General features: G+C 52.2%; 1 protein-coding gene across 4 annotated transcripts in view; it reads right to left on the reverse strand.

Moving 5' to 3' along the window:
- Nucleotides 1-3,179: 3,179 nt before the first annotated feature.
- The window catches only part of Usp36 (ubiquitin specific peptidase 36), a 31,523-nt gene continuing 21,074 nt past the window's right edge, over nt 3,180-13,628 (reverse strand). For 2 of the 4 annotated variants that reach the window (XM_039086203.1, XM_039086201.1), the window contains 8 exons: nt 12,597-13,262; nt 11,822-11,952; nt 8,625-9,176; nt 7,572-7,765; nt 6,967-7,068; nt 6,311-6,426; nt 5,897-6,048; nt 3,182-5,134 (listed from right to left, as the gene is read on the reverse strand). In XM_039086203.1, the coding sequence (XP_038942131.1) occupies nt 5,917-6,048; nt 6,311-6,426; nt 6,967-7,068; nt 7,572-7,765; nt 8,625-9,176; nt 11,822-11,952; nt 12,597-13,262 (1,893 nt within the window). In that variant the 3' untranslated portion in view covers nt 3,182-5,134; nt 5,897-5,916. Of the gene's footprint in view, nt 5,135-5,896; nt 6,049-6,310; nt 6,427-6,966; nt 7,069-7,571; nt 7,766-8,624; nt 9,177-11,821; nt 11,987-12,596; nt 13,263-13,628 lie in introns of those variants that run through there. The other 2 variants (NM_001107069.1, XM_063269242.1) reach the window with 2 other exon arrangements.

Consider the following 13,628-nt stretch of genomic DNA (forward strand, 5'->3'; position numbering starts at 1 on the left):
GCCTGGGCTACAGGGCAAGTTCCTGAGCTACATAGAGAAAACAACAAAGAAAATTTCAGTCAAATCTGACCTCAACCTCGACAAAGCTGGAACAAGACGAAGCAGCTGTCCTTAATGAAGCATTGAGTCAAACAACTGGGAAGGAGCTGGTCCCTGACCTAAGGCACCCCTAGAAGTAGACCTCCCAGATAGGATCTCCAAGGTCACTGGGGCCTCAGGGATGTCTTCGTTGAGAGCAAGGGTACATCATCTGACTGTACTCTCACAGGTGCTTGTCTGTCCCAGCTTTCAGGCCAGGGTTTCCTATTTTAAAAGACAGAAAGTGGGCTGGAGAGATGGCTCAGCAGTTAAGAGCACTAACTGTTCTTCCAGAGGTCCTGAGTTCAATTCCCAGCAACCACATGGTGGCTCACAACCATCTGTAATGGGATGCTCTCTTCTGAAGTGTCTGAAGAGGACTACAGTGTACTAATATATAAATAAAATAAATAAATATTTAAAAGACAGAAAGTTGGAGAACTGGATTGGAGACCGGGTCAGGGGAATGACAGCATTGCAGCCTGTCTGGTGGAGGGTAGGCACTTCAAGGCAGTAGGCAGTTAGACCAGGTGTTCATGACAGATGTGTCCAGATGTGACCATATAGGGGAGGAGCTTCTGGCTGAAGTCAGGGACTGTGGCCAACTACAGGAGCAAACAGATCCAAGGGGTAGCCCATAAACCTGCAAGCAGGATGTTCCCAAAGAGCTGCCTGACCTGTGTGAAAACGCATGCTTGAGTGCCTACTCTCTCCCTGAGTGGTGGATGAGAGAAACTCTGGGCAGGAACAATGAGAGGTGATCCCAAGAAGCCTGAGGCAAACACACATCACCTATGACAACTGAATGGGGCCATGAAAGGAGTGCTGAGGGAGAGGAGACAGCAGAAACTGAAGCAAGGAAACAAGTGGAGGGAGTGTGACACACTGGAACAGGGGAGCTTCTGAGCATGGTAGGAAGCCAGACCCAGGAGGCAGGCAGGACAGGGAGCAAGGTTCATCCCTAGTGGAAGACAAAGTGGGAGTCCAAATCACCACAGAGAGGTAACTGTTTCTATCGCCACAGCAGACTTTGAGAGAGGATGGAGAACAGTGCCCATGGCATTGGTTTACCAAGTCAACAGTGTCAGCTTGACAGAATCTAAGGGCATCTAGGAGCCACATCTCTGGGGAGGCCAGTGATGGAGTTTCTAGTTGGGTTTATTGAGGTGGGAAGATCCACTCTGGGTGGCACCATTCCCTAGACTGAGGACTCGGATTGCACAAAAAGAAACAAGTAGAACTCCTGTTTATCTCTGCTTCCTGAGTAGAGATGCAATGGGACCAGCTGCCTCATGCTCTTACCACCATGATTTCCCTGTCAGGCTGGACTATAAGCTCAGTGAGGCAGAACGAATCTCTCCTTTCTTAAGTTGCTCTTGTTGGCACTTTGTCACAAAGAAAGTAATGAATATAACGTGTGCATCTCTGCCCCTCAGCTCTGGACTGGAGCCTTCTTGGCCTTCCGCAGGCCTGGTCACCTTTACTTGTATCCTCCACACTCCACCCCTTTCCAGGTGCAGACACTGTCAGCTTAGGTGTCTAAGAGGCCAGTTAGACCAGGTTAGCCAGTCCCGCCTGACTAGGTCACCTTTATCTCTACCTGGAGTTATCCCAGGAGCCCTCAGGTGTCTGTGGGATCTTTTGCTGCCAGCAAGTCATCTACTTGGATTCACACACATTTACTTTCCTGTTCTCATCTTGTCTGGATAAACAGCTGAGGAGACTAAGCCAAAAACCAAACTCCCTGTGTCTGGTAGACCAGAAGTTTCCAGAAGCCCCTAAAGGAGACGCAGAAGTTACCATGTCAAGATGGACAGCTGAGTGGCACTTGGAGCTAAGCCACTCACCAAGAAGCCTCTTCCTGCCCAGCACCTGTTCAGACCTGAGCCACGAGTTGAAGGGTAGCTTTCCTAACTGGAGCCCTTCTGCTCGTAGGCATCCCTGGAGGGAATTGTCTGATCCCAACTTTCAGGACAGATTCTCTGGTGGGCAAAACCACCGAGGCTGGGATGGAAACTGAGGGTCTGGACATTCCCATGCACAAAGTCCTGTGCCAACGAAGAAACCCCAGTCCACACAAGACACAAGTGTCTTCTCACCAGGCCTCCAACCTGTGGCTGGGGAAGCTGCTAGAACACTGTGCCACTCGGTCAGAGCCTATGGTGACTGAGCCATATGGTATTGTACAACACTGTCCTTGGAACATAAGCCACTCTGAAGAGCTGGGACAACTTGCAAAAGACACTCAGTATCGGGTCAGCAGAGCCGGGATCTTTGCTGAAGGAAGGGCTGGGAGGAATCGCTGGACTCTCATCTACTCAACCACTCCCTGCTGCTCCTCCCAGGCAGCTGGAACCTTGTCATAACTCTAGTCCCAGGAGTTGCCAGAGTTGCCAGAAGGGTGGAAAGTCATGACCTGTGCCCGTGGTGTGGCTGCCTGGTGTCACTCATGCTCTGTAGATAAACCCAGTACGTTAACTGGCCCCCACAGCTGGACTCCGGTGGAGTTGTTCTACAGCCTGTCATCAGTGTCCTTGTTTACGTCTCTGTAGAGTGTCCCACAACAGGTGGTGACAACGTTCTCTGCCAGTGTGGGGGTCAAACTTAGATCCAAACCCTCATCCTGCCCTACTGCTGTCCGTGAGGTCATCTCATGTCAGGAGCACAACAGAGCTGCGGTGGAACATGGCTTTGCTTGTGCTCTCCACTTACTACTCACTTAAAACCACTCCCAGAGGGGTTGGGGATTTAGCTCAGTGGTAGAGCGCTTGCCTAGCAAGCGGAAGGCCCTGGGTTCAGTCCCCAGCTCCGAAAAAAAGAAAAAAGAAAAAAAAAAAAAAAAAAAAAAAAACCACTCCCAGACTTCAGAGCCAGTGGTTGTCTTCACTCTTAAATCTACACAGTTCTGGGATAAACTTAAAAAGATCTCTTTGTCCAAGATGGCCCTTACCGCCTAGGTTCAAGCAATGGTTCCCCATCTCAGTGTGGATGGTCACCTGAAAGGGCAGCACGGAAACGCACCCACCTGACCTGGGATGCAGCCTGGCCTCTGCTGGAACGCACCTTTCTAAAAGTGAAAGGACAAGGACGACACAGAAAGGAATCACAGAAAATGCATTACTTTATTGCACCAAGATCTTGGCACTATCTGGGCACCCCCACAGAGGAAGGGGAAGAGTACAGGGAGTCCTGCACACACACAGACGCAGCCACACAGGATGTTGGACAGAAACAGCCCCTAACAGGCAGGTGAGCAAGAACAGAAACACCAGGGAGGTGGCCCTCTGCAAGTGGGCCTAAGCCACATCTACTGCCAAGCACAAAGTTCAAACTGATTTGATCCAACAGCATGACTACTTTTAGAAAAGCTTCATTTATGTCAGTACATGTCACCGAGAACTCATTCCGCCTATGGCCTGTTCCTAATGGCTTCTAAGGAAGAAAAGGACTTGCCTTCAGTGACAGCAACACAAGCTGCCATTAGTCAGGATGGCAGATGGGGGATCATGACTGCCCAAGAGACAGTGGACTATATGCCCCTGGAGACTTTACAATGTGTAATCTACTGCACAAAGGAACCAATATGGAGGAGACACGGGAGACAATCCATTTTGTGCTGGCAGCTTTACAACTTTCTACTAGAGAAAGCCGTAAAGAAAAACAAATGTACCCAGGAAGCAGCTACTACCAGAAGGGTGGCAACTCCTCAGAAGAAGAGACAATGCCTGTCCCTGAAGGTGCCTGCCCCCTCCCCCCCACACGAGATAACACGGAGCCCACAGCACTCCTGGACATGACATCCGGAACCGAGGCCACACAAAGATGACTGATCACGTTCGGCTGGAAGACTCAACCAGCAGACCCATCATGGAGCACTGTTCTCTCCTTTTTTCTTAAGGGGAAGAAACAAAGAAGGAAACACCCACATGGAAACAGGACCTCACCTCCAGGCCATGGAGAACACAACTCTTCCCACGTCTGCAGCAAGTGAAACCCTGGGCCCGCAGCTGAACAGAGCGCTACACGTGGGAACCAGAAGACAGCCCCGCCCCTCCCAAGAGGCCCAGCCCAGAGCAGAGTAGGATTCAGGGAGCGAAGAGAGGCACCCCATGAGAAGGAACCTTCTGGCGCCTTCATCTCCTGGGTGCTGTCTTCCCTCACTGAGGAGTCTTGTTTGTTAACCCTAAGTCCACAGGGGCAGCTTGAGCAAGGAAGGGCAGGCAGCCACGTCAATTTCAAAGCACTCACAAAACTGAGCAAGTAAAGCCAGTGTCTGTGTATCAGGGAAACACTGCTACCGGTAGCCACAGGCCTGGTCAAAAATAAAGGCTTTATCGTAAGTAGTAAAATAACGGAGCTGGTCTCCAAAGACCACCACCTTGACAGAGTCCCAGAGGGTACGGCAGAGTCGGAGCTCACGGTCTCCCTGCAGCCTCGGGAGGCAGAGGTGCTGGTACCTCTTCCAAGGCGCTCCCCTGGCTGGCAGGTGCAGCCTTCCCGGTGTGTCCATCTTTAAAGGAGATGCACTTTGGGGTGGGGGCAGTGCAATCAGCAGGGCTTGCTCTTACTGTAGCTGACAGTCAGTCATACAGAGGCTCCTCTGAGAGGAGAGAGAGCCACTAGACAGCTCCAGCTTCAGAGAGCACAGGAAAGCTCATCAGAAAAGGCACCACCAAATGCCACCATTCTGAGTGAAGGACATGCTGGGAGATGCTGGCCTTGGTTCCTTGCCTGATGGCCCCAAACCAGGAACAGTTTTCCTACCTAGACCCCAGGGTCTATGAGGAAGATGCTTAACCTTTCCAGGTCTCCAAGGTTACTGTCAGCACAACACCATAGGCCAGGCTTCCTCCTGTGACTGCCCTACAAGCTGCTCTCAGCAGAGGCCCTGAGCTGAGCATCTGCATGGGATCTGCATCCGTGAACAGTGGGACCAGGAGCCTCCATCATGGCAAGCTCAGTGCACCGGAGTCTGCCGATCCTCAGATCTAAGTAGATAGTTCCAAGGATGGGATGTGACAGCTCCGGATGCCGTGGCACAGGCACACTGGTCTTCCTGGTGAGAACAGAGATGTGACCATCTTATTACATCCCTGGGTCCTTCCAAAGACATAGTCACACCTACATATTAACTAGAATACACCACAGACACAGGACACATACCAAAAACACATGCACTAAACACATGTGATACCAAACACACCACACATACGCCAGATAAACCACATATACCAACCAAATGGTTAGACACTATACATACCACAGGCCACACATGTTGCATGCATATCAGACATACATACCATAGTTATATACCACACTCACACCACACACACCTAAAACAAACACCACAGACCACACACATACCAGATACATACACCTGAGACTTGCTATATGCACGCCAGATATAAACATGAGCTAACATAGAGACAGATAAACAACACAGAAATACACACCAGCACACACATACCACAGACCACCCTACACACAAGCACACACACACCACAGACCACCCTACACACCAGCACACACACACCACAGACCACCCTACACATAGCAGACACACACACCACAGACCACCCTACACACCAGCACACACACACACCACAGACCACCCTACACACAGCAGACAGACACACCACAGACCACCCTACACACAGCAGACAGACACACCACAGACCACCCTACACACAGCAGACAGACACCTCACAGACCACCCTACACACAGCAGACAGACACACCACAGACCACCCTACACACAGCAGACAGACACACCACAGACCACCCTACACACAGCAGACAGACACACACCCAGGCTGACCTCCAACAGCCCCAGCAAGCTCAGCGGCGATAGCTGAGGCTAGCGACCTTCGCAGGGTGAGTCACAGACCAAAAGTTGCGTCTACTCTGAAGCTTCTGGAAGGCATTGAAGTTTCTCTTCTTTTCCCTCTTGAACTTTTTAATTTTCTTTTCCTACATCAAGAATCATAGTGTCACAGTCCCTGGAGAGGACATTTCCAAGCCTTGGAGGCTGACTGCATACACAGCATGTTCCTCCCAGACAGACAGTTACCACGAATGATGGAGGTCCTGCCATCCCTCCTTTCCTGAGGAAGAGACCCACAGCTGCCCAGTGTACTGCTTTGTGCACGACTGCACCACAAGCTACTCTCAAGGCCCAAGCAGAACCATGGCCGCCTGCTGCCCCAGCCTATAGTCACAGCACACACATTACCTTCCCTCGATCAAACTCTTCATCCCAGTCATCAACCACGGTCTGGGTCCGGGCCAGTCTGCTGTCTTTCATGGCGTCCTGACTGATGGCTGAAGGCTCACCATCCCAGGTCAAAACTGTACAAGACACATTTCTGTCAGCATCCATGGGTCCCAGTCACCTGCAGACTCTCCTCAGGGCTCATTTTCTACTGGAACCCATCTGTTCTAACCACTCTAGGTTTCTGTCTCTTACAGAAGAAAATGAAGGGAGGTCACATGACCTGTGGCTGTGACCACTGTGTACTCCAACTGCAAACCCCTCTCTGTAACCTGTGTGCTCTTTCTTTAGAGAAAGGGCCTTTTGTTCACGCTCCAAGTCTGCCCTGTAAAGTGTGGCCAGCTCGGGACTGCCAACACTAGTGCTGCCGGGGCTTCCTCATCCCACCCACCCTTCTGGCCTGGGCACTGGACACTCTACTTAGCTGGTCTGGGCTTGCACTCCCCAAGTTGAACTGCTCTTGGGCCTTTGCATCTGAATAGAATCTGCCTTTGTGCCACAGCAGGGGTCAGGTTAAAACCTATTTTAAACCACATCTCATAGCACAGCAGGACCAGCACCTCCCACAACCTAGATAAGCCGGTCCTTAGGAAGCGCCACCCCGCTGCAGACCGCACCTTTTTTCCCATAAGCCGTATCAGACGAGTCCTGAAGCAACTCCTGGACCACATCCGGTTCTTGATCTCTGTTCCAGGTAACAAGAGGTGCCCGTCCCAGCCCTGAAATCAGAGGACGAGGTAGGACCAAATCATGGAAGAACGACCACACCTCCTGGTGCTGGCACTGCAGAATCTGGTACCGGCAGGCGCTCACTCTCGAGTGATAAGCTTACCCACGTCCATTCATGAGAAAAGCAAATGACAAAAAGCCAGAACACAGAGCCCAGCCTTGGTCTGACACAAAGGGTGTTGCAGCTGGCACTGTCCGCTCTCTCTGGCTTCCAGACTAAGTGAGCAGCTCTCTTCTGCCATGGACCCGAGAGAGCTGTAGTGCAGGCCCAGAACTACAGGGTGCACACAACAGTCTAAAGCTCTGCCTGCCTCCAGCCCGAGCTCTGGGATTATAAACTTTGGCCACTATGCCCAGCCACACCTTTTCTCTAAAATGACTGGCTGTCTTAGGTATTTGCTAGAGACTGATGGGAACCTATGGCCAGTGCTCCTAGTGGCCGGCACTGAGGAACAGCAAGTTGCCACCTCTGTAGCTATCAGTAGGATCTTACCCAGGCGGTCACTAGGAAGATGGTCATTCACACACAGCTCAGGGACTGGGGTGACACTGGGCCTTGGGCTTCTCTGGTATCCTGGGTGTTCGCTCTCTTCTTCCTGCTGCGGCTCAGGCTTTCTTTTCCGTCTTTTCTTCTTTTTCTGCAGCTCTGTCCTGGCCTCAGGCTCACAGTGGTCTGCAGGGGAGCAGCTGCGGAGAGCCAGGAGGGAACAGATCGGCCCTTGAGAAACACTGCAGGCCAGAGCCTGCTCCCTCAGTGGCAGCTCCACTGCTGGAGTGTGTGAGATGGCTCAGCTAATAAAGGCACTGCACCAAGCCTGCTGACCTCATGTATCCATTTCTTCTCTGGTGTGCAAGCACGCACGCACACACGCGCACACACACACGCGCGCGCGCACACACGCGCACACACACGCGCGCGCACACACACGCACGCGCACCCGCGCGCGCACACACGCACGCGCACACACGCGCACACACACGCACGCGCGCGCGCGCACGAAAAGGATAAAAAAGGTAAATATTTAGAATAAAACCAGAGTGGGGCTGGAGAGGGTCAGTGGTGAAGAGCACTGGCTGCTCTTGCAGGGGCCTCAGGTTCAATCCCAGCACTGACATGGCAGCTCACAGCTCACCTCAGTACCAGAGGATCTGTTGTCCTCACACCAACGTACAGAAGACAAACAATGCTCCGCCCTAGCATCCCTGAGGGAGGACTGCCTGCAGTGCTGTGTGGTGCTCATTCGCTCCGTCCTGACTGGCCGTGCTGTATGTGTTGTTGACCACAGTGACACAGTTAAGCGAGATGTTAGAGACGCCACATGATCTTCCTGCTCTATCCAGAGCAGGTGCACTGCACACGCAGGATGCTGCTACAACCTTGCCAAATCGCACAGCTTGGCCTTGGGCCACCTGACCTGTGGCCATCCTCTTCCACCCGTGTGACTCACTGACATAGGACATATTCCTCCCCATGCCCAGGCCGGCACTACATTATTAACCCACACCACTTGGGAAGGCCTCGGGCACATCCCCACCACGCCCTTACCCATGCTGAAGTAGGTCCTGGCACACGGTGGCTTCTTGGCTGAGCCCTTCTGATCTTTTTCTCTTCCTCCTTTTCCTGCTGCTCGCATGGTAACTGTCCAGGATGTGACTCACTTGATGGCCATTTACCTGAAGCTGCGTACCCTCTTCCTTCCGGCCCCTGGGACTCCAAGGCTGGTCCTGAGACTGGCTTTCCTGCTGGGTAGCTGTGTCGCCCACACCCTCCAGGTCCTTCTTCTTCTTCCTCTTCTTCCTGCGTGCTGTTGCAGGTGCTCCCTCGAGGCACTGTGGGAGGTGTGTGTCTCTGCCCAGTCTCTGGGGATCTCCACTAGGAGTCTTCTTCCTCTTTCTGGAGGGGCTGTGTAGGGCCTCATTGGCCTCTGGCAGTTGGTGTAAGTGGGACGTGAAGTGTCCATTGACCTGAGGCAGGGGTGTCCAGGCAGAGGAGCAGCAGCTCTGTGGCTCTGATGTCCCTAAGGGCTTGGCGCTACTACTGGACAGTGATGCAGAGTGGGGGTGGGGAGACGGTTGGGGAGCAGGTGCGGCAGCAGCCCTGTAGACAGTGGACAGAGAAAGTCACTGAGAGGATCTGCCCACGCCACACCTCTCCTGACCTCATCCACCTTCCTTTACACCTTAAAGTTTGGTGTGTACATGGTTTGGTTTGGTTTGAGACAAGGTTTAAGCAGCCTTGGCTGTCCTGAAATTAGCTCTGTAGACCAGTCTTGCCTCGAACTCAGAGAGATCTGCCTGTCTCTGCCTCCAGAGCACTGGGATTAAAGGTGAGTTCCAGCATGCCCAACTCATCCTAGAATTTTAAAAGGTTACTTTGTCTCTGTAATTCATGGACAGACAGACGGACAGATGGACACACACACACACTCCATATTTTTCGAAGACAGACCAAGGAAATAATGTCTACATAAAATCAAAGTTAATAAAAGCAACACATCTCAGTTTCTTGTTACAAAGTTGTTTTTTTTTTTTTTTTTTTGGAGCTGGGGACCGAACCCAGGGCCTTGCGCTTCCTAGGTAAGCGCTCTACCACTGAGCTAAATCCCCAGCCCCTGTTTTTTTTTTTTAAGTAGTTCTGAAAACAGAACCAAAGCCTTGGCCTTGCCAAGTAGGCACTGTGGCTGGGGCAGCCGGTGGCCCCTGCACAGGTCTGAGGATTAGAGGTCCCAGCTTTTCATCCAGGCACGTTGGCTCACCCTGTAATCCCAGCTTTGGGAGGTGGAGGCAGGACAGTCAGGCACTCAAGGCCAGCCTTTACTACTAAATGAGCTGAAGTCTGACCCCCAGGACAGCTTGTCTTAAAATGTGAACAAAGCACAGCATAAGAACAACTAGGGTGGCTGGGGTGGCCGGCACTTGCCGTCAACCCCAGAGCTAGGGAAGGGAGGCGCCAATCAGAAGGTCAAGGTTATCTATCCTCCAGCACACAGCAGATGTGAGTCCCTCCTGGGCTACAGTGAACAAGACTGGGCCAACCTGACGTGATCCCAGCTTCGATCCCAGCACTGGGGAGGCAGAGCTTAGTGGATTTCTGTGAGCTCCTGGCCACCCAGAGGGACAATAGAGTTGAGACCCTGTCACAAAACCAAAACCAAAATTCCTCCCTTCAAAACAAGTAACAGTAACAACAAAAAATAAAAAGCAAAACAAAGCAACCAAACCCTAACGTTTCAGATTTCCACCTCGAATGTGTTAGGAAGGGAAATGTTACTAAGCAAAAAAACAAAACAAAACAAAAAAACAAAACAAAACAAAAAAAAAAAAAACAAAAACAAAACAACCAAACAAAACCCAACACCCTGTGAGATTTATCTTTTTCTCTCCAGAGGCTATAGCGGTTCCCTTGGGACTGAACATCCCAACAACAGCAGCTGTGCAGTCAGTCACCTCAGGTTTGGTTAATGCGTGGATTTAATGACTGTTCACACTGGCCGGGGGTAGTGGCACACACCTTTAATCCCAGACTCCAGTGAATCTCTCTGAGTTTGAGAGGCCAACCTGGTCCACTCATCCAGTTCTAGGACAGCCAGGGCTGTTACACAGAAAAAGCCTGTCTCAACCTTCTTCACCCGCCCCCCTCCCCGAGCCCCAAACACACACACAAAACCCCAACCGAGAAACACATTTACACTTGGCCTGGGAAGATGGCTCAGCAGTTAAGAGCACTTGCTGCTCTTGCTGAAAACCCAGACTCAGTCTCCAGCACCCGTCCATCCAGTGGTTCACATCCACCTCTCACTCCAGCTTCCTCTTCTGACCTCCGTGTGCACTAAGCACACACATGGTGCACAGAATACATGCAGATAAGACATTCATACACACAGATTTAAACAGACTCATTTAGGTCAAGTGTGGTGGTGCACTCGGGAGGCCGGTGGGGCAATCTCCAAGCCTGAGGCCCCCCGATCTATATGGCAAGACCCTGTCTCAAACGAATAAAACGTGACAGAAATGATCAACTTCCCCTAATGCCCCAACATTTGGGGACCTTAAGACTTAAGGACACCCCACAAATGTTATGCTAGAGACAGGAGGCATGCATGTTCACATGGGGGTAGGGGCAGCGATGGATGTCATGTCACAGCATTCTGGGGCAGGCTGACTCAGAAATGAGGAGCCCGCAGTGCCACAGAGCCTCACTCATGCCCTCTCCTAGTTCCTGTATCCCAGCTACCATGGCACTTGGTTCCCAGGAACCCAGGTGACCGAGTGTCAGAGTCCTCTCACCTTGTCATTCAGCATCCCTAAGGGATGCAGGCACCATGGAGTCCAGCGCCTTCCTGGGGCAGATCCTCCATGGATGAGATTAAAGGCATCTAAACAATTTTATAGCACTGGAGAACCCAGTCCCCCTTCTCCAGGCCTGGCATGACACCAACAGTCAAGAGACATGTGATGACATGGGGTGATGTGGGAGGACGCTGGCAGAAAAGATACCACTGCAGGACTCGAAGGGCCATAGGGGGTCGAGTATCTGAGGGGCTAACGGCCAGGAGAGTACGGTGCTCCAGGCTACAAGGCGCCAGGGCAGGCAGGCGAAGACTCTGAAGAGTAACCACTCTGCCCTACTGCGGCTTTTCCCACACAGCGATGGACAAGAGAGGCCTCTGTCCTCGATGACCCATGGCTCTTCCCAGCCAGGTGCAGGGAAGGAGTCGGCACCAGGCCTGTCCCCAAGCTCACCTGGTTTTACTGACAGGCCCAGGGGAGGCAACGACGGGGTGGGTGGCTTTCATGGGGGAGGTGAGATCGCAGAATGCTGAGGGGGAAGGTGAACCGATGTCATTGCCGGTCGCCCTCCGCAGGGTGCTGGCCTGCAGTTATTGACATAAATAAAAACTTGGTGGTCTAAAAGAAGGTGTCCGTGAGTGAAGAGGGAAAATAAAATTGAAAATAAAATAAAATTAAATAAAATGAGCCCAAAAAAAGATGAATGAAGGCACAGAAGAAAAAAAAAAGGAGGGGGATGGTAGAGAGAGGGGACAGCAGAAGAAGAACCAGAGAGTGTTGTTGGTTAGAAATAAAAAGGAAAAGGAGAGGACACTTCAACAAGCATCCCAGCACACGCCCACACACTGCTCACTGCTCACACAAGCTGAGGGGTGGCTCCTCCCCAGCCTCCCTACGTCCCCTCCTCCAGCCAGGGCAGCTATCCTTCCCACTCTGAGTGCCCTGTGGCCCCAGCTCTTCAACTAGGAGACTCTATCAGAGAAAACTCGTTAGTCCTCTCAGACAAGACTACCAGCAACCTGAGGTACTGAATAACTGGGGTCTCCCCTCAAAACAGTCTCCACCTAAAACAGCCCTTTCTTAACTTGCAAATCGCTGGGAACACCAACAGGCACACTGGTACTGTGGCCTCAAGTTACAAAGAAGGCCGTACACCTTTGATTTCCTCTCCTCTCCTCAGATCTCCAGTCCCAGGGCACTTTCAGAGAGGAGACCCCCACAGACCCACCTTCTTGGCTGACAGGGCCAGTTTTTTGGCTGGTGGAGGCGACATGAGGCTTGTGGGCTCGGTGGTGGTGCTGCTCAGGGCAGGGGACTTCAACTTCCCCATCTTGGCATCGACTCCGTTCGACAGCACTTTTGAATGGCCAGTGGCTGGGCAGTTTGTTCCCTGAGAATCACAGACATGTGCAGCTCTGCCCTCTGAGGTCTGCGGGGCCTTGGCAGCGTCACTGCTGGCAGAGTGCTCGGGGCTCGAGCTGCTGGAATCCCCCTTCTCCAGGTCCACACCATTGCCTTCCCCCTTCAGCCTGTGCCCGTTAGTAATGGCTTTGGCCAGCTTTGGTGAGGTAGAGAAGATGCTGTCTCTGCTCGCCCAGGAGCCAGGCCGCTGGCTCCTGGACTCGCCGGTCCCAGGAAAGCCCTGAGAAGCAGTTGGGGACGTGGTGCGAGACTGTGGCGGGGCTGACTTCTTCACCTTCTCCCCAGGCTCGTCCAGAATGGTGGGCATATGTGTGGGTGTCGGAGCGAGTCTCGGGGAGGGGGACCCGGCAGGTGACTTTGCAGGAGCACATCCATTCTGTAACTTCAGACCAGAAATGGAGCCATTTCTGGACACAGGCATGCCAACCTCCTCAGGGGACTGCAACTTTCTCATCATTAGAGAGTCTTGTCGCTAAAAAGAAACAAGGCAGGAAGCCATCAGAGCCCAGAGGAGCACTGTCCAGGGAACATGGCTTCCCCATTGGGGGCAACTTCTGGGAGCAAACCCGGTTCTAGCTAATGGTGAAGACTTTCAGTGCTTCAGGACTTATATACAAAACAGGCTGCAGTTTTGACTGTCCTTACTATGAAAGTGACAGGGTCTGACAAAATCTGAGAGGATGCAGAAGGAGGAAGAGAAGTTCCACCATGTAAACTGTCCCTCCTAGGTCACACACGGGATGCCCACAAGTGTCATCACCCCGTCATCGCTAAACACTCCACACAGTAAAGAGACACCTTAAAGTCCTTAGTGTCTCATTGGCAGCTATGCATTTCT

This window comes from Rattus norvegicus, chromosome 10 (genome assembly GCF_036323735.1).
Source record: "Rattus norvegicus strain BN/NHsdMcwi chromosome 10, GRCr8, whole genome shotgun sequence".
NCBI lineage: Eukaryota > Metazoa > Chordata > Mammalia > Rodentia > Muridae > Rattus > Rattus norvegicus.